The sequence below is a fragment of the Leptidea sinapis genome, chromosome 19 (genome assembly GCF_905404315.1).
Source record: "Leptidea sinapis chromosome 19, ilLepSina1.1, whole genome shotgun sequence".
NCBI lineage: Eukaryota > Metazoa > Arthropoda > Insecta > Lepidoptera > Pieridae > Leptidea > Leptidea sinapis.
The window spans coordinates 2148227-2166695 of NC_066283.1; the positions used below are offsets into that span (position 1 = coordinate 2148227).

Here is an 18469-nt window from a genome sequence, read left to right on the forward strand (position 1 = left end):
GGTAATTCGTATAGTACCATAGTTCCTTGTTTGGAATACATATTAAATGAATTATTTTATTAAATAGATCATAGCGCTAAGTTGCTCTTTAATAATGTACAAATTTAATATACTTGTGTTTTAAATATGTAGATACGTATGTGTTACCAGAGAATTTCATACAATAAAAGATAATTTACTTATAATAGCTCGATAAGAAATGGTTACATATAGTACAATGAAATTATTTTTATTGAAATATTCTTTAACTGGATTAAGACGTATTTCACTTGACTCTCACTACCTGGGTAGGTAGTAGATAGTTCCCCAGGATGTGCTATCCACTTTATGTGCTATAATATACATATTTTGTTTGATTTATATGCTAACCTATTAATAAATTATAACGAAATATAAAACAATAATTTCATGTTGGAAAAATAGTTAAAATAAAATCCTATTTGTTCAACTATTTTCTATGATGTTCACCACAGTTCACTTAAATAGTTTATAGGTCGGTTTGTCTTTCATTAAAATGACAAATTAATTTTTAAATAATGATTAAGAAACTCAAAACTAAAACTGGTTATAAGTAATTTTTATTAGATCAATAAATAATAATACATTTCATAAACAATTTAAAACACTACGTTTAATACATTTTATCAAAATTGACGATAAGAAGATAGACGACAATAATTATACCCAAAAAGTAAAATGCGTTTCGTAATTAGGATGTATTTACCCCGCGCTTATAAAGTTTTCACGTCTATCGTGTAAAGCACAATTTTTTTTGCTAATATTATGCTTGTGCAAATGTAAATTGTTAGTGACTGGTGCATTGCGATGTTAACGGGGTGGTATTGCGGAAGATACCCTCTGCGAAGGTTAACAATAACTTGATCCCATAAAAATTAATGATCTTAACCTAGGTACCTACATCCGTTACTTTGATTATATAAATAAACGAATTGAAATAAAGTTATTTATTTCGGCTTTTCTTTGACTTTGCTACGAGAATGTTGTACAATTATAATACAGAAGTCTTTATGAGGTGCCGTCATTATTTCTACTTTCTTTGTATTAACTCGCAGTACCATGACTTCGTCGAATGGATTCTGAAAAGTGTATAAATTTCACTTCATTATTACTTTATTTTTAAGAAAACTGCGTCTATTAGATTAAATATCTACAAACTTTTAGAAAGTACAAACAGGAGTTTGACCTTGTTTTTTGAGGTTAGACATCTATATCGATTACTAACTAAACTCAGCATAAAGTAAAAAAAAAGTATAAGTAAAAATTAATAAAAAAAAAAAAGAAAAATGAAGAAGCAATACATAAAAAGCTACGAAAAATGTCTGAATATATGGACTTTTTTCTTTTTTCCACGTACGTTTTTTTCCATACAGTAGAATGAGTTTCTTTGTGCGGTTCTTTCAATGATGTGATACGACATGGGTTCCTTCAAAAAAAGCGCGCATATTTTTCTAAAAGGCTGGCAACGCTCCTGTAATTGTTATGGTGTAGCAGAAGGATGTGGACAGCGGTAATCACTTAGCACCAACCATTACGCTCGTTAGTTCTCCTCTTCCATAAATAAAATGATATATACATACTGTATACATATTATGTACAGAACCGTTCAAAATAAGTAGTTCAACTAACAAGTCAAAAAAACATTAAGCCTAAAATATAATAATAAGAATAATGTAGGAATATACCACTTCCTTGACACAGTTCTGTACCATTACGCCTAAACGATGCATTGCAAGACTATAGGCTGTTGCGTTCATAAGATGCATGTTCGTCAGTATGGGCTCACCTGAAATTGATTCACATAAAGTAAAAAGGCACGTAACTTAACCTTAGCATATTTGCTATGCGTCGCAGGCAGTCGACAGCGTGCAACTTTTGGTTGTTTTTTTTTTAAGTGGAGAGCATAATTAACAGCCAGCTCTTGGTATACATAAAAGGTTGTTTGGAAGTTGATCAACGATCGAAGTATGGCTTTCGCCATGGTTGGTCGGCAGGCGATCTTCTGGTATACCTAACACATAGATAGGCTACCGAAATTAAGGGGGAAGGCCTGGCAGTTTGCCTGGATATAGCGAAGGCCTTTGATCGAGTATGGGACAAGCCACTTCTCTCCAAACTTCCATCATTGGGGCTTCCCGAGATCTTATGCAAGTGGACCTACAGCTTCCTCACTGGGCGCAGCATAAAAGTAATTGTGGATGGTTATTGCTCGAGCCCGAAGCCCGTGAACGCTGGAGTGCCCCAAGGCTGTGTGCCATCTCCCACACTGTTTCTTCTGCATATCAATGATATGTTAGACACCTCCAACATACATTTCTATGTAGGCGACAGCACTGGTGATGCCGTATTCACCGGCCATGCAGGTCTCTCTCGGGAAATCGTCGACCAGTGCCGGGAGAAACTTATGCCTTCTATCGAGTCTCTCTCGAGAATCTCACGAAATGGGCTAAATTAAACCCAAACGACTCAAGTTTGCGCGTTTACCATTAAAAACCCCATTTGTCGTTTCTCTTCGACAACACTTCCCTTAAAGCCTCGCCTAGTATCGGAATACTGGGTCTCGAAATCTCGAGCCATTGCCAATTCCGTGGCCATCAAAGAGGGCAAAGACAAAGCTGCCAAGAAACTGGGAATTATAAATAGAGCACGGCATCAAGTCTGGCGCACCTCAATTGATACTGGTTGGCTTGATCCATTTGTGCAACGCAGAGCAGCTCGAATCGTCGGATACCCAGTGTTCTGTGAACGGCTGGATCACTTGGCGTTGCGTAGAGACTTTGCTTCATTGTGTGTCAACTACTGCATTTATAACGGGGAGTGCTCCAAAGAGCTGTTTCACCTGATTCTTGGCACCAAATTCCACATTCGCACGACACGCCACAAATTAGGATATCATCCCCATCATCTGGATGTGTGGCGGTCCTCCACAGTGCGATTTTCAAAAAGCTTTCTTCCACGTTCTACAAACCTGTGTGAGGAGCTTTCATGTGCGGTGTTTCCGGGACGATACGACATGGGTACCTTAAAAAAAGCGCGTACACCTTCCTTAAAGGCCGGCAACGCTCTGTTTTTACAATCCTTTTGGATTAGTATCGACAAAATTCAGTGGTGCCCACCTTAAGGTTATTTTCCTGCAATCATTATAAATAAGTAGGTAGGTGCAAAAATTCGCTTGAACATAAAATTTCTACGTAACAGTTATAATTTTATTAGACACTGATTGTCCACCATTTGTCAAACAATCTATTGCGATCAAATATAAACCTGTTTTTATGTTTTTCAAAGAATTATCAGCCAAGTGTATCATGAATCAATGTTGTCCATGGTACATATTTAGTTTTGTACATTTTCAGAGATTATGTTACCAGAGCGAACATATTACCCAATAAAATATGCATACGGGTTACCTAAAGTTAAGTGATCACCGTCACCCACATTTTCCTGCTATATGCTGTATCCTGCAAGAAGTCACAGGAGCGTTTTCATGCTATATAAAAGTCTTCCGGATACAGATTTTCCGATACTAGTCTTACAACTACTGTGTTTGAAGGTTGTGGTTGCCGGTATAATTACAAAAACACTAGATATTTTAGTCTCAACGGGACTGGACAGTGGTAGTTGTGAAGAATTAAAACACTATGTTATGGACTTTTTTTTTTAGAAAAAAAGAGGTGTTTCATTGTATGATAAATGATTTGCCATGACCATTACAATGCAGTGCTGCTCAAGATTCTTAAAATACCCGGCTAAAAATACGGCTTGATTCTTTGGCGTTGCGTAAAGATGTGGGTTCCCTCTGCATCTTCTACCACATTACTGGGGAGTGCTTAGAGGAGCTGTTCGGGTTGATTCCATCGGCCGAATTCCAACACCGGACATTACGACAAAATGCTAAATACCACCCGTATCACGTTGACGTCTGGTATTCCACAACCGGACGTATTGCAAGAATTTTCTTGCCTCGCACAGCCACTTTGTGGAATCAATTACCGGCTGCTGTTTTCCCGAACTGATACGACTTAGGGACCTTCAAGAAAAAAGCATAGTCCCACCATAAAGGCCGGCAAAACATCTCTTGACACATGTTGTTGCGGATGTCCATGGGAGAATGCCTCACCACTCCCCATCCCGTGAGTCTCTTGCCCGTTTGCCCCCTCTTTTATAAAAAAAAACAAATTCTAAGCGGCGCGGCGTCACATTTTGCGCTCGTTACTTTAAGAAATATGATATGTTATCTCATTTGCCAAGTAATTTGAGTAACTAGCTCTTTCGGCCTCATTAAGAAAGATAAATATGGATAGATTAATACCTTCATTGTTCGCCATTATAACACCTTCGACGGAGTCATCCTCCATAATTCTGTCCACTATTGGATTTATCTCGTTCAGAGATGCCGTCTGTAATTTCATAGCTTATTAATTTTTAGTAGCTTATTTTAATATATTTATGCAAATAATAACTGCGATCCTGAACAGATCATCGGACCATCTTGTGGGAAGCCTACATACACTGCGTCTTCCACGGTAGAAGGTAAAAGTAATCTTTTTTCTACACTGAGGGCAACGCAGGACTGATCGTCGTGGATATCTTTGGGGGGAGCTTTTGTCGAGCAACGAAGTCGGTTGTATTTTATAATTAATTTTTTATTTTTTGATTAATGATGACTACTAATTTATCTGAATATATTGTATAGACCTACTAAATTTTACAATGCAGCAATGAACGTAAGCATATTGCAATTTGATATCAGACAGTTTGAAATTATTTCACAGATCGCACCTGTACTGATCGCATTTACTGTAAGTCGGTAAGGAGTTCCATTGATCATCTATATCATCATCATATTCGACTACGACAGTTACTTGACCATTACGACGTTACCGTAGGTGACTCAAACATCCGGATAGAATATCCGAAAATATTCGCCTGAGTATCGAAGTAAGAATTGAAGAGTTTCGTTACTTTGTCATGGCTCCTTTAGTCAGAATTCACCAAACTCTCATCAAACTATATTTGAAGGACATCTTTTCTAATAACAAAAGAATAATCGAAATCGTGTGATGTGTGATGTCGTTCACATACTTAAACATACTTGTATGGTTTTCTCATGGATGCCAGTGTCAGATCTAGATTAATTGACTTGCAATGGGACCACATGGGAAGCACCAGCTTTCTAATAAAAAAAATCATCGAAATCGGTTCACCCAGTCGAAAGTTATGAGGTTACAAAAATAAAAAAAATATACCTTCGAATTCAGAACTTCCTCCTTTTTTAAAGTCGGTTCAAAATGGCCGTAATTTCGCGACTTATAATATACACAATTATTATATAATGACGTCATTATACGTATATATATTTAATACTTACAGTTCGAACGAGCCTTTCGTCGTTGTAGTTTTTCAGCAAGTTTGTTAAAATTTTCATTATAATTTATAATCAATTATTAAGTAGGTACTTAATTTACATAATATAGTATTGTTTATGTATACATTAAAGTCTCGTACACTGAAAATTTGAAAATCACATATTAATTGGCTTACTATTTTATCGCTATCCAAATTTTCGAAGGGTGTCACAGCTGTTTCATATAATTTTAGCAGCGAAACTCTCTAAGATAAAAGCTATTCACTCGATTGTATGAAACGTGCAGTCATTGATAGTTTAACAGATGATGGCTATAATCTTGTAAAAAGCGGAGATACCCGAAATCCACTACGTTTTAAGCAACTGTTCGCTTTTAAATTTAGCCGGATTGTAATACTTGGTACCCAATCGCCTTACTGTAATTACTACTATGTATTTCAAACTTATGTAATATGACTGCACGTTTAACTAAATTTCAATTTGTAGGTACCTACTTAGGCAGTTCAGCATCTTATTACGTAGTATTTACATCCTCTTTGCATCATCCTCTAGTCGTATAGAACTATTGTGTGATAATATAGCTGATTTGTTATGTGACAGCAGTGGCGTAACGTGACATAGCGCGGTCCCGTATAAAATTTGCTTGGTGGCCATTTTGAAGGTAAAGTTTACTCACAAAAAAAAAGTTTGCATAATATTAAAAGAAATATATATTCATCCTAATTATCTTCCTGTCACTTTTACCAAACAATTCAAATTAAATATACACTCTCCTTGCCTTTTTTCGGCAAGCAGCAAAGGTTTAAATTAATTATTACTTTCGCACGTCGGAGACCCTGTATAATTGTTATTGCAGATACGGCGGTAGCTACGCCGCTGTTTCACAGTTGGTCCGGTTATGAAAGGTGTTCATATTCGTGAGTATAAAAAACCCAGACAATTAGTTTTGATCCTTGTAAACAACGATGATAAAGATCAACAAATATTAATATTTAATTATGATAATTGTTCTATCCAAACAAAAACAATCAGCAGTGCAATTCTCTAAGCAACACGATCTCCAGCTCGACGCTGAGGCAGCGGTGAGTGCACAGAACACTTTTACTCTTACGAGGGCGAGTGTCAATTTCGTATCCACTAACTTCACTGACACAGCACTAGCGCAACGAAAATTTACGGCTTTTTATGGAACTACTCAAGGTTAATAGTTTGACAATTCCTCTTCTGAAAGCAACGAGATTGGCGGCATTCGCGCCATTATATCGTGTTTCGTCTGCTGCAAGATGTCGCGCCGAAAATTCCAAATTTTTGACAATTTTTTTTGTTTTACATAGACACTGCAGCGAAATAGAATAATTACTCTTCATAATTCACCAGGGAGGCTACTTTGCACAGGATGCGAGCTATATTATGGGTACCACAACGGCGCCTATTTCTGCCGTGAAGCAGTAATGTATTAACATTATTGTGTTTCGGGGTGAAGGGCGCTGTAGCTAGAGAAATTAAATTACTGGGCAAATGAGACTTCACATTTTATGTCTCAAGGTGACGCAGTTGTAGTGCCGCTCAGAATTTTTGGATTTTTCAAGAATCCTGAGAAGCACTGCATGGTAATGTCTCGTGCCTTATTGTTATAAAAAAAGAATTATTGCAAGTCATCGTAGAAACAACACAATTAGAGCTACCTTTTTGGTAATCTGGTGTTAAGTGGCCATCCCCACCCACATTCTCTAGCAACACCAGAATAATCACAGAAGCTTTGCCGGTGTTTTTAGAAAGGTGTACGCGCTTTTTTTGAAAGTACCCTAGATGTAGATAGATATGTATCGTCCTGCAAACACCGCACACAGAAGATTATTCCACAGCTTGGTTGTGGAAGAAAGTTCCTTGAAAACCGCACTGTGGTGGAACGCCAGATATCCAGATGATGGTGACGATATCCAAGTTGTTATCATATAATTATTATAGGCACATCAGATTGACGCTGCTACGCCCTAACCCGCCTCGTGATACGTAAATTTATTGCATTTATATTCTGGATATTTAATAATACTGAGCCATCACGCGTGCCTATGTAACGCTCTTTCGAGTAAAGTTTGCTCGAGTCGATTACAAGCGATATATACGCGATCAGTAAGAATAAAAATTTACCAGAGTAATTTACACTCAATTATAGTTAAGTAAGTAAACATATCTTTATTTGGAGCAAACACTACAAATACAGGAAAACATAATATAATAAACAAAAAAACATAAACAGGTAAATAATTACGAATAAAATATACAAGCCTAATCTAATTAAAACTAATATATACATCAAGGCCCAAGGAAAAAACTAAAGTAAGGCTTATTCTAGATTAACATAATAAGGTGGTGTTTGCAGTTTCCCAAAGAGGTTTGCTACTCAGCATGTTAGTAGGGTATAACCCAACACTGAGTTTTAGTAGCTACCTTCAAGAAGGCGGCGGTCGCGATTACAGCCACAAGTGCTTCGACTACTGAATATAATAAGGAAATGGAAACTCAAAATAAAAGTTAATAAATATTATTGTAGACGGCTAGGTCGTAACAATTATTACTTACTACTAACTAATATTGATTATCTAATATATAAAATTCTCGTGTCGCGGTGATTGTTACGAATATATATAAAAAAATTATCAGCATAGATGATCACGATGTTTTCTCATCAAAAGTACGCACACCTTTCTTTTTATAGAAATTCATTAATAAATTACTTACATCTTTAGACACGTAGCGTTACGCTTATCGTTAAAAGCGATGGGATGAATGCTTCCTTTTTTTCGGAAATGTTTGAACCACGCACGCTGAGAAACTCTTGTCACCAATTAATAGAATTTCCAACGAAGCTGTCGCGATTCGGAACGCCATAAAGTCATCCAAAATATCCTGATGGCCATGCCAAACAAAATATATTAGATTTTACTAATATCAAATAGTGTAAAAGCCAAATGTACGTACTTGTACGGGTCAAAAGCCGTACAACTAACACGTATTGGTGGTGGTGACAGAGAATGAAGCGACGCTGCATGATTCATATTATATACTAGCTGACCCAGCAAATGTTGTATTGCCATATAAAGTTATAAAAAAAAAAAAAAATCCAATAATTAAAATTGTTGGGGTATAAAAAATAGATACCGTCCGATTCTCAGACCTATCCAAATAAAATTCATTGTAATACAATAATCATCATATTCAATTGCCATCTTGCAACTCTATTCCGTATCTATGGATGGAATAGAATAATATTAAAATCGCGAAACAACAATAGGTGTAAAATTGTAGACGGGTGAAAATTTGAAGTGTGTGTTTAATTTTTATGCTGAATCATAACAAAAAAAAAATTAAACAAAATTGTCAAAAATCAAATATTTAGGGGTGGGTGAAAAATAGATGTTGGCCGATCAGTCCTACCCGATATACCTATGGGTACGTCCTTCGTCAAAGGCGCCTATAGATTACCTGTTTTGTATGTATACCTTTACTAATGTATGGTATTGGTTGAAAAATATTTACGATTTCATGGACAGCTCTTCGGAAACATTGAACGATTGTAGGGAGTTTGAATGAAAGGGCTTGAGTCATCGCTTCAGGCAATGTAGACAGTTCCAGCAAATCTGTAACAAAAGTAAAGTACCTATGTGTAAAAGTAAGTGTAAAGTCCGCTTCTTTAAGCAAGGAATCACGCGTCGCACACATATTTTTTTAATAATGTGGTATTTTTCATACTTCATTTAGTACTAGCAATGCCCCGCGGTTTCACTCGCTTAGATACCGATCTCGTTGTAGGGGAAAGTCTACTAAGTCGGATTATAGTTTTATTTTTGTTAACATAAGAGTTTTATTTCTCTTAGTTGAATTCGTAATATCTTTTAAATGAAATGTCTTCTTTGAATAATTTTAAAAGCGTTTTACTGGTATTGAAACGGTCTTTAATAAAATATCATTTAATGTGATAAGGATAAATACAGAGGTATAAATAATATGGTTTGATTATTGTCGGCACTTATATGAACTTTAAAAATGTAAAAGAGTAGTCATAGTGGCATAACTACAGTAGTTGGATGATGTACTAACTACAGTATTTGTAGATATTGATACGTTCTACCTAGACTTGCCATAAATACTGAAACATAGAAAAAAAAAATCTATTGCAAATAACATTAATTTCTTTTAAGTGTGTTAGTTTAATAGATAAATATAAAACAATTTAAAATATAAAAAGCTAATTCGAAGTGGTCTCCATTGGTTACAATAAAGTCCTTTAAACGATAAGGCCAGTTATTAATAGAAGCACGCACTCTTTCCATAGGAAAATTCTTCACTGCCAATACGGTACGGACTGTTTTAGGGACTCCAAATTATCATGGCGTTTAGAGCAAGTCGTATCCGACCATAAAACATAATCCAGCGGATTAAGATCGAGACTGGGTGACGACCAGTATTCAGCTCTGATGAAGTCCGAAACGTTCGTTTCTAAGCAAGACTGCGTAGACCGAGCTTTATGACCCCGCGCCGAGTCTTGCTAGAAGGACCATTCTTGGTTATTGAACATGGTGTTGTAAAGGGGCTTCACTATCTTCTCAAGAATGGTATCTTGATACACTTGTGTCGATGTGTTGATACCTTTTTCACAAAAGTATGGCTCAGTCTGTTGCACTTTGTCGACTAATTGGGGAGCTTCCTTAGAGCTTTGAGCATAAATACGGTCATTTTGTTTGTTAAAATGTTGCTCAATTGTAAAAAAATCTCATCTGTAAATAAAAAATTTCTGTGACCTCCCTTTGCGTACCGCTTCAGTAATTGTTTCGTTTTTTTTACCCTATTCTTGTTTAAATTATCAGTTAAGAAATGACCAGTATGTCTCTTATAGGCTGTGAGTAATAACTAATAAGTCATCTTTTAAAATACGTGACATGGTTCTTCATCTCCCGAGATAATATCTTTTGCTTTCGGACAGGATTTCTTCGAATTCTTTCCCTTACTGCTTTAACTATTTCGTACGAACGCTACGTGGACGGCCAGATCTTTTTCTGTCACAAACAGAGAAGGTCTCATTGTACCTATTATTAGCCCGGTACATAAACATTTTACTACTTTGTGTAATGCAATCACAGCGATTCGGTGCTCTTTATCACCTCACTCCATTTTAACATTGCAAAATATTGTACAATGTATTGGCGCCAAAATGAGAAACCTCAATGAACAATCATATAAAAATGACAGATTCTAAATTCTAAATTTGTTTATTTTTAAATGTAACAGTATCTATAGCCAGGCTTAGTATAATACTGTAGAACATTTTTTTGTTCTATCATCAATATTTTCTGCGAGCGATCTACGGCTTATCGCACCATTAAAAGTAATTATGCAATCACAACTCTGACTGGTGCCGCGACCGACATTGTTTATATTATAAATTATTTAATTACTAGATTTTACCCGCGACTTCATCCGCTTTGAATAGTTAATTTTTATCTTTTTGGATACTTATTAAATAATACACATAGAAACTCCTCTTTCCGCTGCTGGCACCGCTCTTCTATGATACAGCCCATATGCCTTGTCATTGTGGACAGTCTCTTTAATAGTATGTCCCTGTGAACTTTAATCTCTTATTTTATCCCGATGTAGGTTTCAAAAATGCTCGAACAAATGTTTATAAATTATTTCTTATCAAGTGTCTAAATACAAAGTTCTCCATTTATTTTTTTGCAATAAATGGACCCTACGTCTTTTTTCAAGCTCTAGTTTATCTCTGTTCTAAATTTGATCAAAATTGATTCGGTGGTTTAGTCGTGAAAGTGTAACAGACAAACTTACATTCACATTTATAATTTTATAGGTAGGGATAATTTCTGCGATACAGCCTTTTCCGATCTCGATTATGGTTTATAGTCTAATAGCCAGTCTTAATAGTGAAATAGGCTCGACCTATATTATTTTTGTGTGGGTCTTACTTAATAACTGGATTAATGATAAAAAAAGTGTGTTTGTACTTATGTATGTAGGCAAGAAGTTATACTTCTTTGGCGTAACAAAGCAAAAATCCTTAAAATTATTTATTGCTCCTGCTATTCTACGTTTATAGAAAGAACAATATTGTTAAAAACTTGCTCAGATGGCTTTGACAATTAATTATTAAATAACGAATACGGATGTATGGGCTTGAACTCTTTGCCTGTCCTAATAATGGACGAAGAAACCAAAAACAAAATAACGAACGTCGCAACGTAAGAAAATTTTAGGAAAAACATCACCCAGTTACATTTATGTTACAGTGATGCGCATGCATCTTAAAATTTCACTCTCATAATTTTATCATAACGCGCCTAGAGAAGTATAACTTCATAAAGGATACTGTACCGGGAACACCGCAAGTATCGCCCATAGATTTCCACGACGATCGGTCCTGCGCTGCCCTCATCCAACGTATTCCGGCGATGTTGACCAGATCGTAGGTCCATCTTGTGGGGGTCTACCAAGACTGCGTCTTCCGGTATGTGGTCGCCATTCGAGGACTTTACTGCCTTATCGACACGCAAGCATTCGACTGAATTAGGAATACCTAGACGCACATCTGTATATCGAGTGTATTTTGAAATTACACTCATACAATATATTTTAGTTAGTGCAAGAATTAATCTTACGGAAATTGTATACTGAAACTATATTAAATCGCTTCCAGACCTTTGACAACATCCTGTTCAACGAAGCCCATTTCAATCTCAACAGGCACGTAAACAAACAGAATTGTAGATACGGGAGCAGCGTAAATCCCAAAACTAAACATTATCGATCCCCTCACACGTGAAAGGTAATAATTATATGGGCGGTTATTTCAGCAAAAAGAATCATTGGACACCTATATTTTAGGTATTTTCGCGGCCATACCGTTACTGTCAACTCTGTTGTGTATGTGATGACTGTGGATGATATTGTAATCTTTAATCAAAATCAGCAAGATGGAGCCATTTGCTACACCTCTAACAAGCCTCTGCTAGTCCTTAAAGACAATTTCTTACAATTTTAAAATATCTTTATTGTCATAACAAAATATATAAAATGTATAAAAGCCAGTGTAAATTAAGTCCTAGCGGTACAACAATATACGATTACCTAATATGTTTTACGAACAAGAAGTCAATCACAAATTTTTAACATACAGGTAAATTATAATATCTATATATATCAGAGATTTCCACGTATATCACTCATCACGATATCTCTGGAACCATTAGAGCTAAAGACTTGAAATTTGGTAGGAATATTAGGTCAGCTAAGGCCGGATTTTACGAAATTCCACACCTAATTATTTATATTTCCAATATTTGTTTTGTATGGACATATTAATTTCTATGAGAGAATTTATTGACGCACGGTTTGACAGTTCTGCATAATGCAATAATTCTTGATGTTATGAAATATTATAGACAAATTCATAAAAAATCAGTATTTAATTTAGTACAGAACAACGTCTGTCGAACAGCTAGTATTATATAAAGAAAAACTGATTTTACGAAGAGGCGATTTACATGGCTACCCAGGAGTCTTGACATAACCGCGGCAGATTTATTTTTATGGGGAAGTCAGATAGAAATCTCGTGTAAAATCGTGCTAACATACATAAACCAACGACAATGCTTGAATTAAGAGCCAAGCAATGAAATTCTATGCAACGTTATTAGGGCCAAGATTAGAAAGAAAGTTGTAGCAGCTTAGTCTATACGCCGAAGAGAATTCGAAAAAAGATGTCGATCCCTTAGAGTGACAGTAACATAGTTAGTTCCTTTAAACAAATCATCTGAAAACTAATAAAACTAGTCTGTTTTTAACCGACTTCAAAACAAGGCAGAGGTTCTCAATTCGTCGGTTTTTATTTATGTTTGTTACCTCATAACTTTTGACTGAGTGAATCGATTTTGATAATTCTTTATTTATTTGAAAGCTGGTGCTTCCCGAATGGTCCCATTGTAATTTGGTCCAGATCTGACAGTGGAATCCATAAGAAAACCATAAAAGTTTTAAATTTTGCTATACATACGTATAGCAAAGTGGATGATAAATTTACGAATAACTCAATAACGCGCCAACCGATTTCGATGATTCTTTTTTTATTGGAAATCATATAATTCAAATATAGTTTGGTTAGGTTCTGATTACGGAATCCATGACAAAGTAACGGATCACTGTCTGTAATCAAATTACAAAGTACTTACGTTCATTGCTGCATTGAAAATTTTGTATATCTACATATTTAGACAAATTGTTAGTTAGTGTACTTCAAATTCACTAAAAATCATAAAATAAAAAAAAAATAAAAAAAAACAACCGCCTTCAAAAACACTATTCAGAAACAATAGATATAATGTGCACTAAAAAGTATAAAAATAATTGCGTATTTTTATACAATCTAATTAATTAAATCTTATTCTAGTTACGATTATTTTAATTTTTGGAGTCGTTGTGTCGAGTGTTTTGAAGCCGATGTTTTTTTTGTTAACATTTTTACATTAAAATGTTGTTGATATAGCTAGTCTATAGTGTGTAATACCTTAACCACACATTCGTATAAATTAAAGCATATTTAGAAGATTTTATATTCACTGACCGTTATGGAAAAATAATACGCCGAGTACATTTTGATGCGCTTCCATTCGATGGATCGTATCAATCGTTTGTTTTGGATAAATCTGGAATTCGAAAGAATAGACATGTAATATATTGTACATATAAACATATTCTGAGCTTAAGCCTAGCATAATTTCAGCTGTCAAATGACTGATTAAAAATGAAATCATAGATTATGCAGTGCTTACACTCAGCCAAAGTTTACGAAAGTAAAGTCTCAAGTACTCTCTATAGAAAAGCTCTAAGTCTTGCAAACCAAATAAAATTTGAACCGGTATTTGTTTTTAAGTACATAAAGAACTTTATAGTGCGTTGTGTTCTACCTTTAACGGCTATTTTACGTGATTTCATCCTTTATCCTATTTTGAATAAAAATATTTGAATTTGAATTCGATATAATTATTCAAATCGAGGCAAGCCGACATTAACCGAACGAGCCTTATATAGTCGTACGTCATAGTTCTGCTCCATCACGTACGTAAGTTATCATTTCAAAAACTCTCCGGCGTATTTAACTGTACAGACATTGTACTGTACAGATCAAAATATAGCATCAATGGTGACACAAAAAAGGTTCACAAGTGTTCTGTCTCATGCAGATATGATGTTAAATAAGATAAGTTTCCAACTTACGCTTGGCATTTTGTATAAGGCAACATTCTTTTTGTAATTCTCTTCCATGGTTTAATAATTTTATAAAAAATATAAACTTTATAAAATTATATTAATACGAGAGCTATAAAAACAGTGACATTTACAAAATCGAGTCGGCTTTGATTACAAAACCTAAACCAAACAAATAAAAACAAAAAAAGGTAACAGTCTAGCGACTTCTACGTTTCATTGGATTTTATACTCGTAGTCCTGATTTCCGAATAAGTTTAATTTTTGCAGTTAAAGATTTAAGGTTTTTATAAACTTATTTTCAATAAAAGTATTTGGTAGGAGTACGTTAAAAGAATACACGCTGTGTGTTCCTCAAACAATTCCGAATACAAAAAAGGATTAAGATATTTGTCTGTTTGTCTGTATGTATGAGAAAGCTCATGTTCGCTCAGAGGACAATGGAGAGGGCTATGCTCAGAGATTCCCGGCGAGATCGAATCAGAAATGGGGAGATCCCTAGGAGAACCAAAGTTACTAACATAGCCCAAATTATTGCGAATGTGAAGTGGCAGTGGGCAGGGCACATAGTTCGACGGACAGATGGCCGTCGGGGCATAAAGTCCTCGAATGGCGATCACGTACGCAGTGTTGGTAGACAATCTGGTCAAGATAGCCGGAATACGTTGGGTGAGGGCAGTGAAGGACCGATTGTCGTGGAAATCTTTTAGGGAAGCCTTTATCCAGCAGTGGATGTATTCCGGCTGATGTTGATGATGATCATGTATGTATGTCTATATGTTTGTTTAATTAAAAAAATTAATTCATAAAAATCTGTGTAACTACATCTGTTCTGTATACTATTATAAATATGTAGCCTCTATAATTCTGTAATAAAATATAATCCCATCAAAAACATAAATGTGAAATGAGAGCCAAGTTCAATATATTATAATACAAGCGCTGACCCGGCAAACGTTGTTTTAATATAATCATAATAATAAATATAAAATATATATATACATATATATACAATAATAATAAAGTACTCCGCGCCCGCTCATTGTATCAATTGTCATATGTAATGAAATTTATTGACTGAATTATTTGTTATTTAGTTGTGAAATATTTCAGAGGAGGGCAAAAGAGCGCACAGGTCTCGTGATTTTAAGTGATCACTTTATAAATTCGTCACCCTCCGTATTTGCCAGACCTTTGTTCAACTTACTACCATATTCTTCATGATTTGTACAATTTTCTACGTGATAAAAAATTTTCTTCTCAGGAGGCAGAACAAATGCTTTCACACAGTTAGTAGACTCTAGACTACCACAGTTCTATTGCAAAGGCATAAATGACCTTTCTATTAGATGCCAGCAATGTATAGATAATAATGTTAATTATTTTGACTAAATAAATATTATGTTAAAAAAAAAACGAATTTCAATTTTCCCTTGGCCCCGCGCGAACAGTTAGTTCGACTGAGAGTTTGATTTTGAAAATAGAATTTTTAATTCTAAAATAAATCGAGGTTCGCTATGAAATCGCTCCCGTGTATATCACAGCTACACTTCACATGAAAATGTTCAGGTGAGTTTCCACTTCGTCAATGACCGATCGATTGACGTCGACGGTGCGCGCTTCGAGAGCCAATTTTAATCTGTTTTCAATTATAACTGCGAAGTAATTAAACCATTTCCCTTTGCACTGCCTTTACAAACTTTCAATTAATGAAAATTCATAATTTTATAATCGGGTACGAATTATTTATTTGTTCAATTAGTTCAAAAGTTGTTATTTTTTCAGTGTCACTTAATACTTTAGTATTCTTTGGCGTTACGTAGAGATATTTACCAGTGGGAGGCTCCTTTGCACAGGAAGTCAGCTAGATTATGGGTACCACAACGGTGCCTATTTCTGCCGTGAAGCAGTAATGTGTAAACATTACTGTGTTTCGGTCTGAACAGCGCGGTATCTATTGAAATTACTGGGCAAGTGAGACTTATTATTTTATGTCTCTAGGTGACGAGCGCAATTGTAGTGCCCTGCTCAGAATTTTTGAGTTTTTCAAAATCCCCGAGCTGTACGGCATTGTTATGGGTAGGGCGTATCAATTACCATCACCTGAACGTCCTACTCGTCTCGTCGCTTATTATCATAAAAAAAGAGATATAGATATATCTTCTACCGCATTTATCACGGAGAGTGCTCAGAGGATTTTTCAGGTTGATACCAGCAGCTGAGTTCGACCACCGGACCGCCAGTTTTGTGATACATTTCTTGTATCGCACATCCAGTCTTTGGAGTCAATTAGCAGCCGCAGTTTTCCCGACCGATACGACTTAGGCGTCAAGCATAGAGCACAATCACAACTTAAAGGCCGGCATCACATCCCTTTATTCTTAGTGTTGTGGATATCCATGGGCGGTTGCCCGTTTGTCTCCTCTTATAGATAAAGTACCCGATGCCAGTGTATGTATTTTGTATTAACATTACATATATATAATTATTTCTAATAAGCAAGTATCATTTGCTACTCTATGATATAAGTATTGAATGTCGTAATGTTATGTTTTACTTTTTACTACCTCAACTTCGAAGTGTTGTATGGGAAATTTATATTATAGGTACTTTTAAGTTACTGTTTCCTTGTGAGTACGAATTAACGATTGAAATCGGTATTTTTTATTCTTAAACTGTTAAGTTAGCATTATACCACGGCTTTTTCTTCCACGGCTGTTTAAAGGACCCCATACTTAGTAAAATTACTGGGCTTAATAATATGATTTAACATCTTGTCTGAATCCCGCCACCGCTAGCTCTGAATTTCTACTCTAAAGTATAACAGAAGAGATCTGGTCATTTGTTTTGAATTGGTATCCTTACCACTTGCCCTTTAATCAATTAAATATATTTGCTGCGTAGAACAGACAGCTCAATTTTTTTATGATGCCATCGTGAGGTGGATCTATTTATATTTAAGGCAGGCTGCCTCCTACTAAAATAGCAGAGAGGCAACGTCCTTTGTCTGCGGCCGTTGCCTGTGAGCCACGACAAAGTGACGTCGAACAAAACTGTAATTTTAAAAATATATGACGGTCTCAGTGTTTTTTAAACTTAAGTAGGGTGGTCTAGGTGAATTGGCATAAGCATATCATCTATGTAACTTCAAATGTCACAATTACCTCTCAGTGTTGTCAAATATTGACTTCGCGTCAATCAACAAGGCAAAACAAAGCTTTCACAATAATTGAGATATCTTTGGAATTTACTAGAAAAGCGAGTACATTTTTTCTAGTAATTAATTTATCAAGCATTTACTCTTGAAATATTATTGGTATGTATATATATCGTACCCTAGTGGATGCTTCTTGCATGAGCCGGAAATGCTGATTTTTCTGTATGGCCAGTATTACATATTCCTTGGTACCGCCAAAAAACTGATTTTATGGAAATAATTAATTTATTTCAAATCGTAGAAGAATGCTTTTTATATCAAAAGAAGAAGAAGTAAATATTACACTGCGTGCCGTTTTTAAATTAGTGACCATATTTGTAGTTTATTAAGAATTATAAAAATGAATAATTACGCTATTTTTCATAATGTATTAAACTGAACTAACATAGGATTCTGAGTATCAAATTTTTATGTCTAACTTTCCCACAAAACTATTTATTCTTTATAAAGTATCATCAATTAAAGCGATAACGAACTTAAATAATACTGAATAATTTGCTAGTATAGGAAGGTTTACTGCATTTTTTCTTTCAGTAAATTGGTTGTTGAAATGTATATCCAATACTTATACCCTTTTTTTAATTTAATTG

At 35.2% G+C, this 18469-nt stretch overlaps 1 protein-coding gene across 1 annotated transcript; it reads right to left on the reverse strand.

Moving 5' to 3' along the window:
* Nucleotides 1-556: 556 nt before the first annotated feature.
* On the reverse strand, nt 557-14816 carry LOC126969685 (uncharacterized). The gene is made up of 8 exons (XM_050815231.1): nt 14672-14816; nt 14019-14100; nt 8924-9024; nt 8164-8293; nt 5387-5442; nt 4328-4415; nt 1704-1804; nt 557-1097 (listed from the first exon to the last, which is right to left on the reverse strand). The coding sequence occupies exons 1-8, from the start codon at nt 14717-14719 to the stop codon at nt 966-968; spliced, it is 738 nt and encodes a 245-aa protein (XP_050671188.1). The 5' UTR covers nt 14720-14816; the 3' UTR covers nt 557-965.
* Between the last annotated feature and the right edge of the window lie 3653 nt (nt 14817-18469).

Coding starts and splice junctions, on each gene's coding strand:
- LOC126969685 (XM_050815231.1), bottom strand. CDS start 14,719: ATGGAAGAGAATTACAAAAAGAATGTTGCCTTATACAAAATGCCAAGC. Junction 14,101..14,671: donor CCTTATACAAAATGCCAAGC/GTAAGTTGGAAA, acceptor TTCGAATTCCAG/ATTTATCCAAAACAAACGAT. Junction 4,416..5,386: donor ACGAAAGGCTCGTTCGAACT/GTAAGTATTAAA, acceptor ATGAAATTACAG/ACGGCATCTCTGAACGAGAT.